Here is a 19,090-nt window from a genome sequence, read left to right as displayed (position 1 = left end):
ATCTCGGCTGTCATGGAAAACTCATCCTCCTTGATCTTCGCGGCTACTTTCGGATCATGCTTCTCATCTTTGTCCTTCTTTCTAAGAGGACACTGTGTTGCGTAGTGACCGAGTTCACTACACCTAAAGCATTTGATCTTCGAAACATCTTTCTTCTTCTTCCATTGATCCTGCTTCCCCTTGGACGCGAGGGCTGCATTCTCATCCTCCTCCTTGGGCTTCGATCCACTGCTGCTGCTTCCGTTAAGTTTACACTTGACCAAGTCCCTCCTCAGCTCCTCTTGCTTAAGAGCTGCCCACATCTTATCCTAGTTTGGCAAAGTCGCCCTACCCAAGATGCTCTGGACAAAGACTTGCCACTCCTTAGACACTGAATTTAGGGTTAGTCTTACCATCTCGAAACGTTGAGGTGTTGACACCACAACTGCCAATTCATCTTGGGTTTGCTGAAGCTTCGTGAGGGACAGATCAATGCGTTCTCCCTTCTACATCTGCGTAGATCTCATCTTCTGCTCCAAGTACATCTTCCGCTGCTCGGAAGATCCTTGATACAACGTTGACAATGCATCCCACATCTCCTTGGCAGTGTTTCTGCCAGCTATGTGACAGACTATATGATCCTTCACTCTGTCAAGGATCATTCTTTTTGTCTTTGCCATTTCTCCCTTGTACTTCTTGAGTTGATTTGAATCTGTGGGCTCAACTACCACGCTGTCAACATAGACTTTGAGAAAATTCTCATCCAGAAGGTATGCCATTCTTGCCTTCCAGATCACATAGTTGGATGCCCCATCCAACCTATCCCGATCTCTCAATCCACTGGTTGCCATCTCTGCCAATCGAAAAAGTCGAATAGCCTCCTCTCTCCTTTGTGCAGCACTGGACTGGCCTACACACCCCCTTTGGAGTTCTTTGATCTACCCCTATCCGCTGTTGCTCAGCTAGTGAGAATTCAGACTCCTTGGATGGAAGTCCTCTGAGGAAGAATTCCCTCAGTGTCTCTCTTCTTCCTTCTGACGTCTTTTCTACTGAGCAACTTCTTGCAGAAAAATGCGTCCCACCAGAAACCCATCTTTGCTAAAGCCTCTGTTGTGCTGCTCCCTCTGCTACTGACAAATCTCGAATTGGAAATCTTACCTCTCTGTCGACTCACTTAAAGAGAGATTTACCACGAAAATCTCGCCCTCCTGGACTGAACTGTGCAAACCCTCTAGGGATTCGAATCGCTGCCTCTGCAGGAATTTCGAATTCCCTTCTTCCTTCAGCGCTAGATCTACTGGCTCTTCTCTTTTTGCTTCACCTGCAGCTCTGATACTATGTGAAAATTTGGATGCCCAAATTTCTATTGAAGCAACTGATTAAGTTTCTCCTACTTGTTAATTTCTGAATCAAGTTACTTACTATTTCCTATAGTAAATATCCTAATACACTACAGTCTACACCATTTAAATTATAAGTGAAAACAAGAAACTGAACAAGAAAGAGATACAACACATCTACACAGTTATTTTTGGACAAATGTCCCCGAAAGAACCCAATACGGGAACGCTGCTCTTTTTGCTTCACCTGCAGCTCTGATACTATGTGAAAATTTGGATGCCCAAATTTCTACTGAAGCAACTGATTAAGTTTCTCCTACTTGTTAATTTCTGAATCAAGTTACTTACTATTTCCTACAGTAAATATCCTAATACACTACAGTCTACACCATTTAAATTATAAGTGAAAACAAGAAACTGAACAAGAAAGAGATACAACACATCTACACAGTTATTTTTGGACAAATGTCCCCGAAAGAACCCAATACAGGAACGCCGGTGCAACAACTCTGAGGGTTTTATTATTATGCAGTAGTAATTTCTGAATACAACTTTTGGATGCCTTCCCAGCAATCCAATTACAAAGAATATCACTGACAGAGAGATTTGTGAGATTACCTCACACTATCATTGGAAGTCTTGGCTGATCCAACCCTCGAATGAACAGCCCCTGGCTGGCTTTGCGCATTGTCTAGGATTTGCATCACTCTTCTCGGTTGATCGATTTGCCTTTGAGATTTAGACTTCTGCTCTCCCGGTCTCACACCTCGGCTTCCAGCTACAAAAATCGAACCCTCCAGCGAATTTCAGACTCCCTCAAGGCTTCTGTGTCAGCGTACGCTGCATTTGCGTGGGCCTGCGTAGCTCTGCATCAGCCTCTTCTGGCTCAGCGTTGCCTCTCCCGGATCTCTCTCTGCCTCCTCTGCTGAGTATTCCCAGATCAGGAGAAATCTCCAACCGGAACTATCCTTGCCCCTTACTGCAAAAGCTCACTTTGAATTTCTCACTGGCAGTTGCTTTGCTTCATAAATTCGATCTTTTGAACTCTTCTATATGTTCTCCAAGTGCGCATCAATGTCCTTCTTATCCTCCAGTTGAGACCAACGACCTAGATTAGATTCTAATCAATGGCTCAGATCATTTGGACTCGATCCTTGTCTTCTTCTAGAAGTTACACCCTCATTTTAAATTAGTACCCATTAATTATTTTAATTTCCTAAGTTTAGACTTAGGTTCCCATTAAAAACAATTAATTATTTTAATAAAATTGTCTCCGGGTGGAATTTCCCAAAACGATTTCTGGGTATTGGAAAATGCATGCGTCTAAGCCTACCTGCAAATTTTGAGACTTAAAGCACATATGATACTACCAGAAATCAACAAAGTTATTCATTAGCAGGCTATATTTGCTAGGTTCTTTGGTCCGAGTTGCTGGAACAAATCTTGATAGCATGCCTGAATTTGTTTGAGGAGACATAACTGGATATCGAGGGCCAAGTTGCTTCTTTCCTTGGTCCATATTTCCTTATGCCCAATGGAGGGCTGCTGAAGTATTTTCAAGATTTTTCGAGGATTTATTTAACCCAGAACTCACCTAGAGTGAATTCATTTCACAAGGATATCCAATGCCTCAGAATTATTTCCAGATCTTGTTGGTTACTTTCATCAAAAATCATCCAGGCACAGGACTGTCCAAAGTGTTGCATGGCTGATCTATATTGTTCACTTTGTATTGGTAGAGTCTGGTTGTGTTGGCCGAGTGAAAATCACATTTATATATATTTAGCCCCTGAAAATTCTGTTGTTTGTAGCTATTGCAGGGGTGGTAGAATATGGTTGCTGTCAGGCTGTTTTAGGGTGTGTTGCAGAGATTTTATGTAAATATTGGAGATGTAATTGAGGAGTCGTGGTGTGAGATGCTACTGGGAATGTGTGGTATCCTCATTGATGTCAAGCCATGAAATCGTGTATGCTGCTATTGTTTTGAAACTCAGTGTCCTGAGTTTGTGAGCAGAATTGTTGCTGCTAAGGTTTGGAGTGGAGAGAGAGTCTATAGCTTCTATTGTATTATCTCCATAGCTATATATGTTGTTGTAATCATGAAGTAAGAAGTCTGTATGAGTCAACTGGCCATTGCCGTGTTTGAGTCGAGTATGGATGTTTTTATGGGTCAAAGTACTGCTGAGTTGTCTATGGTTGAGAGTCAGAGAGTTTATATTGTTGTCATAGTGTTGTAGATGTCATTTGAATGATGCTTTTATGGTATTATTGTCATGTCCATCAAAATGTGACATTTATATGTTGTCATAAGAGTGGGAAGAGTATATAAGCCTGATCTAGATTTGTTTAAGACAACATAAGGGACATGGATGACCCGTCAAATACTTGGAGTGGATTAGCCAAAGGCCAACATATGTTGGATGAGTCACTAAGGCAAATCACAACCCTTAGTGGTGACCCTCTCGCTACAAGAAATTTTATGAGAAGACTTTTGGGAGGGTTCAGACATCGGAAGAATGAGGAGCCAAAGCAAAAAAAGTCTCAAGAACTCCCAAAGAAGAGCATAAATCAAATGAGAAGAGAGCAGATCAAAGGGGATGGAGAAGTAGACGAGTCTGCAAATATTAAAGAAGAGCAGGGAATGGAAAAGAACTCAAGACAATTGATTAAAGAAAGAGTTGAAGAGACGATGGTTGGACAGGAGTCGCATGAGGAATGCTCCAACTTGCATGAACATGAGGAGAGACATGACTCATAAATTCCTGAATTGCACCAAGGTGGGCACAAGTCCACTCTTTTGATAGTGATAGATGAGGGGGATTCTTCTACTGATGGTGAATCCATCAACTTGCATGAGAACACCCTTGAAGGACATGAGCAGTTAGTGGTGTTGAAATTTCTAAGTCTGACGCATTAAGAAATCCCTACTGCATTATCTGGTTCATTTCTCCTACTTGTTTATTACATTAACGAGGTATTTATATGACTATAAACACTGAAATAAACACAAATGCAGCCTTAACTCATATACAGACCAACAACTGAAAAACACTGAGACAAACACACAAGGGACATCGTTATTTTTGGACAATCGTCCTCGGAAAAACCCAATGCAGGAAAACTGGTGCAACAGTTCTGAGGGTTTTATTATTATGCAGATTTCTTGAGTACAACTAGGGTGCCAAATTGGCTCACCCAATAGAGATTTTTACACGACAGTAATACCTCTTCTCGGAGACAGATATTCAGCAAGTTTGCCCCATGAAAATCCTTCCGGCGCTTCTCCAAGGCTCTGCGTCAGCCCTGCTAGCCTCAGCGTAGCTCTAGAACCTTCTGCGTCAGCCTTCTGCCTCTCTGCGTCAGCCTTCTGCCTCTCTGCGTCAGCTCTCTGGCTTTCTGCATCACCCATGCAGGCTCCTCGGCCTCTGCGCAGTCTCTAGCTGCCTCTGCATGGCTCCTACTACCTCTGCGTAGCTCTGGCTGCCTCCGTGTCAGCCTCTTCAGTCACTGTGCTGACCCTTTGGCACTATCTCTGCCTCTCTGCTATGTATTCACTGCTCCTCGCTGCAACAGATCACTTGTTCGAATTTTCTTAGCAAACCCCGCTCCAGAAAATTGCACTGATTGATCAATCTTGGTGTGTCTCCAACTGACCCTCAAGCCTCCTCTTATACTTTTCCTGTTGAGTCTTTAATGGCCAAGATTAAGTCTCTAATCAACAACTAGATTAGATTTCGCTTGATCCATTTCATTTAGAACATTCTCACTCAGTTTTATATTAAGACCCATTAATATTTTAATTTTCCTAAGTTTTGACTTAGGAACTCCATTAAAATATTAATTATTTTAATATCTCTCTAAATGAGTGGAATTTCCCCAAACCATTTCTGGGTCTTGGAAATTTCATGTGCTTTAGCCTCTCCACCAATTTTCATGGCTAGAGCACATCCGACACTACCACAAATCAACACTCCCTCTTAGTAAGGAATGTGCTCTGGTAATGCTCCACCACTGAACATCACACTGATCCTTCCGCATCGGTTCGTGTGCTGATGCTTAGCCTGCTACCCAACATCCACTGCACTGCTGCCCATGGCTTTGCCACTGCTACTGCTACATCTGTACTGCAACTCCCTCTCAACATGTCCCATGCTGCTCATAGCACTACCACTGGTAACTGTTGCACTGCGACTTAGTTATCGAGATGTAAGTAACTGATCTACCCAAATCCTGACATCCTTGTCAGTGTGAAAGCCTCCTGATGCCGAAGCTACCTCTTCTGCTATCATGTGCTCCCTTTGCTGCCTTTGCGCTGCTGCAAACACCTCTATGCCTGTCGCGCTGCTGCATACTCCACTGTGCCTCTCGCACTACTGCAAACACCTCTGTGCCTCTTGCAGTGTTGCAATGCCCACCACGCTGCTACAGACCTCTGCACTCTAGCACTACCTTGTCGCTCCACCGCATCTTGCTTCTTCCCGACATCTGTCATCCTGCTACTATCCTTCGGGGCTCTCGTAGCCGGATATGATCCAAGAGTTTGGGCACATCAAGGATCCTGCCTTTCATCTTCTGTAGTCCTCCTGACGACAACTCGATGTCTCCCCACCTCTTCTCTAGAGGTGCATGAGCACTCATGGCACAGTTGTCATTAGTTTCGACTTCTTTCTCTGCTTTAGCCGAAGCTGCCTTGGAGTCAGAAGCCTCTCCCTTGTTCTTCTTCTCTGGACATTGGGTTGCATAATGACCCAGCTCCCCACAATGGAAGCACTTTACCTTGGAGATGTCCTTCTTCTTCCTCTTCCCCTGCTGTCCCGTAGATGCCAGAGCCGCATCTTCCTCTTCCTCTTTCTTGATTCGACCTCTTTTACTGCTACTCCTCGCCTTGGTCAACCGTCTGATCTCTTCTTGGCTAAGAGCTGCCCACATCTCTTCCCATCCTGGAAGAGTAGCTCTGCCCAAAATGCCTTGGACAAATGCCCCACTCCTCAGAGACTGCATTCAGGGCAGTCCTCACCATGAACTCTTGATCCGGCGTGGCCCTTTTGGAAGTAAGTTGGTCCCGAATCTCTTGCAATTTGAGGAGGTATAGATCTATCTTCTCCCCCTTCTGCAGCTGATACGACTGCAACTGATTCTCTAATAGCATCTTCCGTTGCACGGAAGTGCCCTCATACAATGTTGTCAAAGTATCCCACATCTCCTTTGCCGTGTTCTTTTCAGCAATATGTGGTACAACATGATCCTTGACCCCATCAAGGATTATGCACTTTGCTTTCGCCATTGCATCCTCATACTTCTCATTATTAGCTGGGTCTATTGGGATAGCCACGATTCTCAAGGTGAAGCACTTGATGCAATGCCTATCCAGCACTTACAGGATCCTGTCCTTCCAGATGACAAAGTTGGAGGCCCCGTCCAACCTTTCATGATCCCTCAGTGTGTTCATTGCCATCTTCGCTCCTCTTCTGGACTGCCTCTAAGGTTCGACTTTCCTCTTGGAAATCTTCCTCTAAGTCTTGATTTCCCTGCTGGAAATCTTCCCGCCAAATGTCGAACCACTCCTCTCCAATCCTCTTTGCAATTGCAACTTGGATTTGGATTTCTTGGCTAAAAATCTATCAAGGCAACAACTCCCTCTACCTTGGTTCTGTCTTGTTAGGTACTATTCTGCTCCGATAGAAACAACACCCCACCAGCTCCACAATCTGCCCACAGCTCCCTAGGCCCCAACAACTGAAGAATTGAGCCTTCCAGCTTTGCGCAATCCCGACAAACGCTGAATCACTCCTCTGGCCAATTGCATCAAGCCTACCTGGCTGAATAGGATGATGTGGCTCTTCATGAGCCTCTTCCGCCTCTCTTTGCCTTTGCGTTGGCCCTCTCTCTGGCTTGAAATGATGATGCAGGCCCTCTGCGTCACTCCTTCTCTGCTGCCTTCTGCTTAGGAGCAGCTCTGTCTCTCGGGACAGTTGCTACTGCTGCAAATTTTTGATATTGCTGGTGCCTTCAGTGCTGTGATCTGCAACCCTCTGATACCATGTTGAAATTTGTAAGTCTGACACGTTAGAAATTCCTACTGCATTATTTGGTTCATTTCTCCTACTTGTTTATTACATTAACAAGTTATTTATATGACTATAAATACTGAAATAAACACAAATGCTACCTTAATTCATATACAGATCAACGACTGAAAAATACTGAGACAAACACACAAGGGATACCGTTATTTTTGGACAATCGTCCCCGGAAAAACCCAATGCAGGAAAACTGGTGCCGTAGTTTTGAGGGTTTTATTATTATGCAGATTTCTTGAGTACAACTATGGTGCCAAACTGGCTCACCCAATAGAGATTTTTACAAGGCAATAATACCTCTTCTCGGAGACAAATGTTCAGCAAGTCTGCCCCACGAAAATCCTTTCGACGCTTCTCCAAGGCTCTGCGTCAACCTTGCTAGCCTCAGCGTAGCTCTAGAACCCTCTGTGTCAGTGTTTTGCTTCTTTGCTTTAACTCTCTGGCCTTCTGCGTCACCCATGTAGGCCCCTCAGCGTCTGGGCAGTCTCTAGTTGCCTCTGTGTGGCTCCTGCTGCCTTTGCGTAGCTTTGGCTGCATCTGCGTCAGCCTCTTCAGTCACTGTGCTGACCCTCTGGCACTATCTCTGTCTCTCTGCTATGTACTCACTGCCCTTCGCTGCAACAGATCAATTGTTCGAATTTTTTCAGCAAAACCCATTCTAGAAAATTGAACTAACTGATCAATCTTGGTGTGTCTCCAACTGATCTTCAAGCCTCCTCTTATACTTTTCTTGTTGAGTCTTCAATGGCTGAGATTAAGTCTCTAATCAATGGCTAAGATTAGATTTGGCTTGATCCATGTCATTTAGAACATTCTCACCTAGTTTTATATTAATACTCATTAATATTTTAATTTTCCTAAGTTTAGACTTAAGAACTCCATTAAAAATATTAATTATTTTAATATCTCTTTAAATGAGTGGAATTTCCTCAAACCATTTATGGGTTTTGGAGATCTCATGTGCTTTAGCCTCTCCACCAATTTTCATGGCTAGAGCACATCTGATGCTACCACAAATCAACAAGTAGACCCTATGGGAGACATTTAGGGAGGTGAGTCACTAGTGATGATTCGACATGTGCAGCATATGGTGGAGCATGTGTCAGCCCAGGAGGATGATATGCACAGTATGCATGATGAGCCTTTTGGTGAGAGCCAGTTGGAGATTCATGTTGAGTGCATGATGGAGGAGGATGGGCAACCATCCTTGGGCCCAACCATTGATGAGGAGCAGGCAGATGTACAGACAACTAGCAATTTGTATGTTTGCAAACATATGTCCTCAGGAGGTGCGAGGGTCTGACGGGATAGTTTTTTAGGAGGTTGGTAGACTAGAGGAACATGGAGTTTTCAGCGAGATGAGGGTGGATATTTTTGAGATGTTGGTGCATCCATCTTTGGACCGATCCATAGATCAGGTGCAGGTACATGCACAGGCCATTGGCAGAGCTGCAATACTTCCGGAGAGTATCCCTCTCCAAGAGTACATAGACAGGGCTTATAGCACATCTTGCCCACTTTTGCCTATTATAGAGTGAGGGGCAGATTTCCTTAGATAGATCTTGTTGATTGACCAGATAGAGCATCCTGAGTTGAGCAGGGGCCCATATCAACCTAGCCGACTTGTTTCTTACACAGGTGTTCATGCATTGGATTGGGGAGAGATCATGAGTTGGTACCCTATTGATGGAGTATCATTTTTAGTCAGGAGCATTGCACTGCATGAGCTCTTAGATGTGAGGGATACTACATGCTCCAGTTGGCAACAGGATGTAGGATGGCCAATCATCAATATTTCAACACAACATTAGCATGGGGAGATTGACCTTGGTCTATGCCAAGAGTTGGATTGGAGAGAGGTGACGAGTTGGTATTTGCTTGATGGAGCAACAACTATAGCCAGAGACAAAGCACAGTTTGAACTGAGGGACTTGGGCAACGATTGGCGATGGTGGCATTGGGATCCAGGTGGATCTACTAGTAGCAGGTTGAGTTCGAGATGGGCGTGGGATCCAAGTATTGGTGGATCTAGTCATGTTTGGATTGCTTGGAGGCATGATGTGGACTAGTGGTTCATATGGATCCTGGTATCAGTTTGCAGATGCCTCTACAGTGGACAGGGGCGGATGGCTTGACGACAAGCAATCTTGGGGTGGGAGGATTTGTAATGTCCCCATTTTTATTCCTCTCCATAGTACAACCAGGGTGGATTTCTAGGGCATGGGATGGCCAGGTCAGTGGAGCAGGTTTATGTCATTAGGGGTTCTGATGGAGTTTTGAACAGTTTTTATGGGGTCCGATGGTATTCGCTGCACATCTTGTTTTTGGTTATTACTGGGCAAACTTAGTTAATTACGCTCAAGGTGGCATTCCGAGAGGAGTATTTGACAAAACACTTTAATGTAATACTTGTTGGAACTAGAGTGAAAAGATCTACAGGATGGGATGATGAGAAGATTTCTGGTGGCCAGAGAGAGTATGGTGGTCGATTTACCATTTTCCTTGATAAAAAATGGCTTTAATTAGTCATTTAATTAAGGAAAAATAATTATTTGGAGGAAATGGGCCAAAAGTGACTTAAATAAAATTAAAAGGTCATTTAAGATAAGTCAATGGAGGAACTTCTAGAATAATAATAAAATAATAAAATAAGATGCTTCTAGAGGTTTGGAGACCTATCCATCGGATATATAAAAGAGGAGAATGAGATCATTTGGAGACATATTGGATTATCGATATTTTCGATTGGTGAGGTTTGGAGAACCTAGTTCCCAACTTCTCTAGCCCCAGGACGGAAACCCTCGGGTATGCTGACCCTCAGGTATGCTGTTGAGTGTTGGACGAAAACCCAACTCTCTTTGAGGAGACTTCATTCAGGAGTTTCATAGAGCTTCAGGGATATTGGAGTGAGGATCATTCAGGTCCTCAATTGGGGTTTCATCGTCTTTCAGTTGATGCAGTGGCAACTGCTGTTAGAGGGAGAGCGCAGTGGTTGTGGAGTTTTGAGGGATCAGGTTCAGCTTAGCAGCGAAATAGTTGGAGGTCCACTCAGCTATCATCTTTCCTATTTTGTCTCAGATATTTCCAATTGTACTCTGCATGATATATTATAATAATTGAGGCTGAGTCATTCCCTGTGCTGCATTTTCTGATGTTATTTGAGTTTTTGGGTTTACTGTGCTTGTATAATTTCTGGGTTGTTATTTACTGGTGCATTTTTGTGTAATCTCGTGGGTTTTGGCAAAAAAATATCGGCATAAAATTTTATAAAGAAAATTAGCAGAAGAATACCACAAAATTCCAGAAAATGGACAATACAGAGAATGTCAATTTTCACTTTAAGAATTTAATATTACCATTGATTACCAAGGTCACAAACTCAAACTTTAATCCCCTATCTTTGTTTTATCTTAAAGGGTCATTGGCATAGATAGGGCAATATTTTCCTGTGGGTGCCACACCCTTCTTGAGCACTTAGGTCAGCCTGGGAACATCCAAAAAATTGCCCAAATGTCATTGGAAATGGATGAAATGCTACCGGCAGTACTGTGGCGCTTTCAGATTTAGAAACGCTGTACAATACAATTTAGAAACGCTGTACAATACAATTGGTGACATTTCCAACACATTTCGTACCTGGTTGGGTGCTTCCAGGTATTTCAGGAGCTGGTATGTGGCAAAGCTAGGTGTTTTCTGCAACTTAGTCACCAACGTATACACAGGTTTATACTCAGGCATCCACCAGTGGTCATTAGACTGATGCTGCAGGACCTTCTAATGGGAAATGAGCTCTTACCTTTTTCTGTAAAGGGTAAGAGTAAATAACTAGCTGCTAGATTATTTTTGTAGATTCTTTTATCATGATGTGATACATTTTTTTAATGTATTTGATGTCATTTTGCATTGGTTATTCAATTTTGTGGTCTTGACTAGGAAACTATTAGGGTTTAGCGTGTTCTTTGATATATGATTGGGCATCTATTACATCTATCAATATTTTTTCATATCTGTGGCAATGTGATGATTTAATATTAATGTTGGTTTATATTTAAAAATTGATAAAAGAAAATAAATATTTTTGTATGGTTAATGCCTAAACCTTGCTGATTAGTTGCCCATTATGATTATTTTACCTATGATTGTATGTGTCAAATTTCAAATTTCAATTCTAGTTCAGTGTTTTTCTCACATTTCTGGGTTTTTTCACATTTTTTATATGTTTGGTTTTGTAGGTCCGCTACTGCCTATATGTCATCCTTGGTTTGAAGACGTTGGGTGCGTTGATGGAAAATCTCTATTTGGTGCACCCTCTGATTTCCGTTATGGTCCTGGAAAAAAACCATTTTCGGTTGGTAGCAGATTTATGAAAGCCCCTGTAGAACTAGTTGAAAAGGCTTACATGTTGAATGGAAACAAACAAATCATTATTGTTTCCCATAGTTTAGGAGGATTGTGGGTTCTGTATTTCCTGAACCAGCAGCCTCTGTCATGGCGGCAGAAATACATCAAGCACTTCATTCCCATGGCCACACGATGGGGAGGAACATTGCAAAGCATGAGATGAGATCATTTTCATCTGGGTATTCTTTGGGCATGTTATACCAGATTGGACTGCAATATCAGGTCAACATGTTAATGTTGTTATGATTCCTCAGATGACACACAACGCCATTCCCAGCAATGACGTTTCTATTAAAATGATTGTTAAAATGATTGTGGATGAGATTTTGAGGGCGAGTTCACACAATTGAATTCTTTGCGGTAATTAGCAAGGACTTGAACCCGAATATTAATTCTTGTGCAGTATGTGCGTATGCGACTGTGAGATTTCAAAATCTAAGATATTTTCTTAAATTTGCTATTCGCTTAAGTGATGTATAAATTTCTGTATACTCTTTTAAATATACTTGAGATTTAAAATTTCATATCGAGCGTATGGAATTGAATTACATATAAATTAGCCTGGTCATTTGATGGTCTAATGGTTTTGTTTTGATTGGTACATGGTTTTCAAAGTTCATAGCAATGTTCCTATTGTAATCTTAAGGATGGTGGCAATGGTTAATACTTTAAGAGTGTATTAAGCGTATGATAATTAAATTTATTTTTTATATGATAATAATAATTTAAAAGATGTTTTTTTCCTATAAATATTTTGAAGTTGATATTTATTACAAGTTTAATTAAAATTATAATATTAAGAAAATAATAAATGAAAATTTGAAAGTTTATTATGAATAGGAAAGTAATGGTAAATAATGACTATTTTTATTTTTTATTTTATTTTTATTTTTTCTCGAGATTTTGTCATATTTGTTATATCTAAATAAAGTTTAGAAGTGTAATATTTTAAAGAAATAGGGAGAAAGATAAAGCAAATTTAAAATAATTTTATAGCTTATGATTTTATAATTTTAGAATTAAAAGTAATACACTATCTTTTTCTCTTTATAGAAATTAGTGTTTCCCCAATTGAGAGTAGGGAAATGATTAGGTACTTCATGTACAAAAATATGAGAAATAACATGGATTGCAAGTGGCTCCACAAACCTGCATCAAACCAGCAAAAACTACAAAAACCACCCGTGGCTCAAGCTAGGATGGCATAAAGATGCCAAGTTTTGAATAAATCACTCCGGAGTAAAGAATGAAGTCATAAATATTATTAAGTCATTTTGCAGAATACTAATAATATTAAAATATTATTAAGTCATTTCAAAGAATATTGATAATGTTAAAATATTTTACATTAGAATTTGTGGTGAGATAAAGAATTAGAGAATAAAAGAAATTAAGATATTATGAAGAGCTGGTAAAATATTTCTTTATTTTGATTGTCATAAAGAAGATAAACAACATTGTTAAAATAAAAATAAATTCTTATGATGAGTATAGTGATATTGAGCACTAAACAACTCCCAAAATATTATTGGATCAAATAATTTACCATATTTATGACATTAAAAGAGTTGAGATAAAAAAACACTCTTAAACTATTTTGAATATACCTAAATTAAATCACAATTTCAAAATATTTGTCAATAAACATCACAATAACATTCTCAATAATTAAATTATACTAATTTTAAACCATTTTTATGAATACCAATTAAACATAAAAATAAAATTTTATAGAAATCCATATAATTCATTACCTTAAATTAATATGGGCATCATAATATTTACTATAAACGATATATATATATATATATATATATATATATATATATATATATATATTTATTATATATAAGGAAAATATATTTTTTTATAAAGCAAATTGTTTAGGTAGTAATATAAATTGTATTTTTTTGAATTAAATGTATTTATAATATAATTTAGATTTTGTTAATATTTCTATCATATTAATAATTTTATTTTTTTGATATAAAAGTATTTTATTTCGATGATTATATATTTTAATAAATTACAATATAATAAAGTAATTTAAGGTGCTTATGGGATGTAGAATAAATAATGACGGGGTGTGTTGTTAAGTCACTTTGTGGGCAAAAATTTAGCCATGTTAAGGGCTGGTGTGGCCTAGGCGTGTTGCGATCCTTGGGCGATTTTGACGGCTTAGAGTCGTTTCTCAAGCCACAAGTCAAGTTTGATGTAATATTTGGAGAACTCAAACAATTTGACAAAAAAATGATTTAAGGTATTAAATTATAACTTAGGGTAGCTTATTTGACAAAACATGTAAATGTGTTATATAAAATACTATAAGGTTTTTGGTTTAATCCCTAGATTAACTCATGTCTATGTTAGAGGTGGGTGTGGGGTACCTAGTGGTTATAATGGTAGCAAATGGAATTAACTTCGTTCAGGCGAGTACAAGGTCATCCCAGTTGTAGATTTCACTAATCACCAAAAAAAAGGTATTTAAATTATAAGTCATAATTAATATCAAGTGATAAGCAAGTTAAATAATCATTCATCCCAGTTGTAGATTTCACTAATCACAAAAAAGGTATTTAAATTATAAGTCATAATTAATACTAAGTGATAATCAAGTTAAATAATCATGGGATTTTGAGCTGCAACATATTAGATATCATTTTCAGGATTAACTACTTAAAATAAGTTATTAAAACAACTCATTAAATAATTCTTAGTTAATGAAATGATTATAAGAAAATCCTTGTGTAAGACATTGTGGTGTATCTCTCTATATATATATATATATATATATATTCGTTTTATTGAAAAACTATATTTTTCTCTCTTGTGTAGTGGTTTACATTTATTGCCTTATTACTTCTATGGATATTATAGCATAGTATTGAAACCGCAATCGAAAGGTGTTCAAGCAAGAAGTACAAGAAATGCATAAACACAAGTCAATATTAACATTGGATAGAAGAGGGTACACTGACACGTTCAATTTTAAGTGGATATGTATTAGATAAGTTGTGATTTTTTTAAAGGTTGAATTAATACTTGTATGTTTATAAAGACTATATATTTCCAGAAACATCTAATATATGTTGTATTTATAAGAGAAGAAAGAATACAAACTAGGTAGGAATTCAAAATGGTAGTTTGTTAATGAGGCTTTAGGGATCAAAATACACAGATGCATTTGACTTGTATTTATCTCATCACATAGTGGAGGGGAACAAATGTTATAGATGCACACATTATATATGCAAACTCAAGCACGTGAGGTTATTGTGTGTTTGTGAGAAGGAGTTTCTACATTGAGGTGTTGTGAGGGGAACGATTGATGGGTGTAGGAGTTTGTAGTAGGTTGCACACATGTAAGCAAAGTGGTTTGATGGTGAAATGTAAGTCATCCTTGTGCATGTGTGATGTCTACACATTAATTTCTACAAAATTTTGAGGAGAGCAAAATTTAAATTTTATCCTCTTTCAAGAATACATAAAGTTAGAATTTGAACATAGTGAAATTTTTCATTTTGTAGTAAATTTAGGTATGATCACAATCAAACGAGTAAAGTGACATTCATAGACAATGATAGATATCACTTTTATGCCAATGTACTTTACCATCAAAATATGGGCATTTTTTCTTTATGCATCTTTCAATTCTATGTAGGTTTGAGAGGGTTGTTGACCTAAATGATATTGAGAATTCAAAAGCGTGGTGGTGTATAACATGTTTGGTAGGAAAGCAACACAAATAAGTTCTAACAATTACATTGCCATTACCAAGGGTAAGGTATTTTTGCATTCTCGACAATGAATTTTCATAGAAATTATGAGTCTTCCTTTTTAACAAAAGTTATATGATTTTAATAGTTTTATGGTAGAAGAAGAATGACATGTTCCTCGTTTTTATAACGGAGAACAATTTGATATGTTCACTAGTTTTTATAACAAATTTCATAGATAAATAAGTAAGGGTGAAAGGTATATTAATATAAGATGTTGCAAAGGAAATATAGTGTTTGTGAAAAATCATGGGGTGTTTACTAATTAGGCAATATTATATCACATGTGGCTTCAGATTGGATTGGTTTGCACCCTGTTTATAATAATATTTTTATTCTCCTTATGTGCTCTTCTTCCTCTTCATTGTTAGGTGTCCAAAACTTTCTCTTCGATACCAAGAAGTTCTTGCCTTTGCAATGGTTATACAAATGCTTGAGCATTACAATAATTGACATGCCTCCCAACTATCCTATTGTTACACGCCATTTTGTCACCATTAGGCAAATCTCCACAAATTTGGATCTCTCATTATCTGATGAACTCTTGCAAGCAATCCCCTACAATGTTAGAAGCAAAAACATTCTAAAAACAACAATAATAATGGATTACATTGCTAAAAAACTTATTTTCAAGTTGTGTCACACTTTAAGTAACAATTATCTGCGCAAACACATTTCTGATCATTGTACCCTGTGCAATATTTCGATTTGTTTTCCATTAAAAAGTGTGAAAACCTTTTAACGTGGGTAAAAATAAAATGCAAATTCTATAAGCCTTGTTGGGGAATATTATACGAACAAGAAGGACTCGAGCCTCTACCTATTTGGGCCATATCCTATGGTTTATGAATATGTTCCCTCTCATTATGGAACCCTAATCCCCATCTTTGTGGATCTGATCCTTAGAAATAGATCTCTAACTCTCTCCTCTTGTCTTATAAATTCACTACAGACCAGAGGGGAAGGGGTTGAATTTTGATGTAAACTTATGCTATCAATTTGAGAATAGAAGCTTATCCTTTAAGGGAGGATTATAGATTATTAGAAGGAGATTTTCCAGCATCAAGGCTAGGTTCTATCTCTCCTTTTCATTCAATTATAATACAAAATAGTATTTCTTTCTCACTATCTTGTCCATTAGATATGATATATTGTTTGTTTACTTTCACTGTCCATTGGTTACAATATTAGGTACTAGTCTCCTTGATCGCTAGTATAGGTTGTATTGGATCATTTATATATCACATGCCTTTGATCCTTTAGTTGTTAGTGTGTTTGTAGTTATGGATTATGAACATTGAAAGATTGTATCAAACTGTAGCAAGGATCCTCAGCAGGAATTTTGATTAAAAGGTATGGATTCTATATCCCATTACTCTTATTTATGATTCAATAAAGATGAAGCTAGGGAAATATTTATTGGTTCGTTTGGTTATTACTAGATTTAGTTATTGAGTCTAGGGAGATCTTATCTTGTCTGCAAGACGAGATTGTTCGCCTAACAAATTAGTGACCATGTGGGGAATGTTTTGTTCTTCTATATTCCTTCCTATGTTCTCTTATTGTCTTCCACTCCCTTGATTGACAGTATTTAGATACTTGAAAAGTTAAATTTTTGGATATGTGGTTGCATTTTTATTTTTTTATTTTTCTTTGTTTTTCTTGGGTGTCGTACTCTACATTTTAGCGGAAGAGCGACAATTGCGAATTTACTATTAGCAACAAAGAGACACTACACCGGTGTTGATAGATTACCTGTGACACACTTTAGAAAAAAATAAATAGGGATTTTTCTATTTGGGTCTTGAAAATTTTGCTTCTTATGATTTTTTGGGTCTTTGTTCCCTGATAAAAGTCAACCTTAGCTTGGATTGTCGTGTTTAAATGTCTTTTTGTGTAATTTGTTTATCTTTGCATATTTAGGTTTTTAAAATTGATTAGTTTCATTAATCTATCAAAAGACAATTTCTTACTTCTGGAAATTGGTTGTATGAATCTGTCTTCTTTCAGTGATCTGATTAAGAATTCCTTGTGTCGACAATAAAGAATTTTGGATTATTTTCACAATAAGATAGATTAATTGGAGATTGTTTTCTTGTTTGGCTTGTTGTGGGAAATATTATTTCCGCTTGGATTTTAAGTAACTTAGGTTTCATTTTTCAAAAATTCCCCCCTTCATGGCTGGCAGGGGGCAAGAATCGTGTACCTTGAATTCTCTTTGATTCTCATTTCGAAAATGATTCATTGATTCTTGTATTGTTGAAAAGTTAATGAAGTCTTCTCTCTTTCATAGATAGGATTCATCGAAGTGAAAATATTACATTTCATGTTAGTTGCATTTGAAATTCAATTACTATACTGGTTGGTTACCATACACATTTGACTAATTTTATAAAAATAAAAACAATAAAATCAATTAAATTTACCAAGGAATTAATTAATCACATCATATTTAGTGGATCTAGGTTAGAAGACGTGTTATGGCATCTATAAACATATGAGTTATTGTTAATTGTCTGCGTTACACTCTATGGTTAGTCGGTATTCCATGTACGAATATAGGATCATTCTCCATGTACCCTTTGGGTATATCAGATGGTTCTCCACGTAAGATAAGTATATCAGAATGCTTCCTATCGTACACGGCACATTAGACACAACTAACACAGACTGAGCTTCCACTTACTCTCGGGTATATCAAAAGAACCCCTCTAGGTTGCATACCATCCATAGGTAACTAAGTCAGTCACCTTGTCATCTATGATACATTGAACACAACATTCATGGAGATTGCCTACACGTACTGGAAACAATATTCCACATTTCACATCAGCATGGTAACCTTTTATACCTAGTATCCCATTTTTATTGTTTTTGTTTATTTTCATTGATACCAATTGTAAATTTAACTATCATACATTGTTAAAGTTCTGTTGACATGGAAAATGTGCATGATGCCAACAAGGGGAACTAACCCGATTGTAAGCCCCAATTAGGCCTGCTTTCGTTTGGGATGGCTAGCTCCAACGGGTTTTAAGGGACCCCGTAAACTGTTTGGACATGTCAAAAGGTTGCTTCTGGGAGGAAGACTTCAATTAGATCTACAAAGATAAAAAACTAACATCTATGTATTAAATCCTATATATACTGCTTCTAACTACTCTAATCTAGTCCTAGCTATCCTAATCTATCTTGCAGGAGCATAATACAGAGGTTTGAACGTCACATATATGTTCTGCAGGAGCGTGATAAAGAAGGTTAAATATCGTGCATAAATTCAAGTCCAGATGAATCAATCACTGAATTCATAGCTGGACAAGACTGTATTAAAGCCAAACTGCAATCCAATCACTCATATACGAATCCACATTCTTCTATGGAATTAAAACTTGCAACTGATGTTTAACTTACTTTCAAATCAGAGACCATTCATAAGTTAACCATGAAACTAAATCACATTCAATTTAACAAGACTAATGGTGAACTGTAAGTCATCAATATGCATAAACACAAA

General features: G+C 38.1%; 1 protein-coding gene across 2 annotated transcripts in view; it reads left to right on the top strand.

The window, feature by feature from the left end:
• Window positions 1-12,356, top strand: part of LOC149192096 (uncharacterized) — a 116,262-nt gene extending 103,906 nt beyond the window's left edge. Inside the window, exons 2-3 of one of the 2 annotated variants that reach the window (XM_089404475.1) lie at window positions 11,054-11,210; window positions 11,632-12,356. In XM_089404475.1, coding sequence (XP_089260601.1) covers window positions 11,054-11,210; window positions 11,632-11,963 — 489 coding nt within the window. In that variant the 3' untranslated portion in view covers window positions 11,964-12,356. The remainder of the gene's footprint in view (window positions 1-11,053; window positions 11,211-11,631) is intronic. The other variant, XM_089404474.1, reaches the window with a different exon arrangement.
• The last annotated feature ends 6,734 nt before the right edge of the window (window positions 12,357-19,090 follow it).

The sequence above is a fragment of the Pinus tabuliformis genome, chromosome 2_2 (assembly GCF_031772625.1).
Source record: "Pinus tabuliformis cultivar Carrire ecotype Pingquan chromosome 2_2, CPIR1, whole genome shotgun sequence".
NCBI lineage: Eukaryota > Viridiplantae > Streptophyta > Pinopsida > Pinales > Pinaceae > Pinus > Pinus tabuliformis.
Note: the sequence above shows the minus strand (reverse complement) of the source record. Positions and strands in the feature narration are given on the sequence as shown.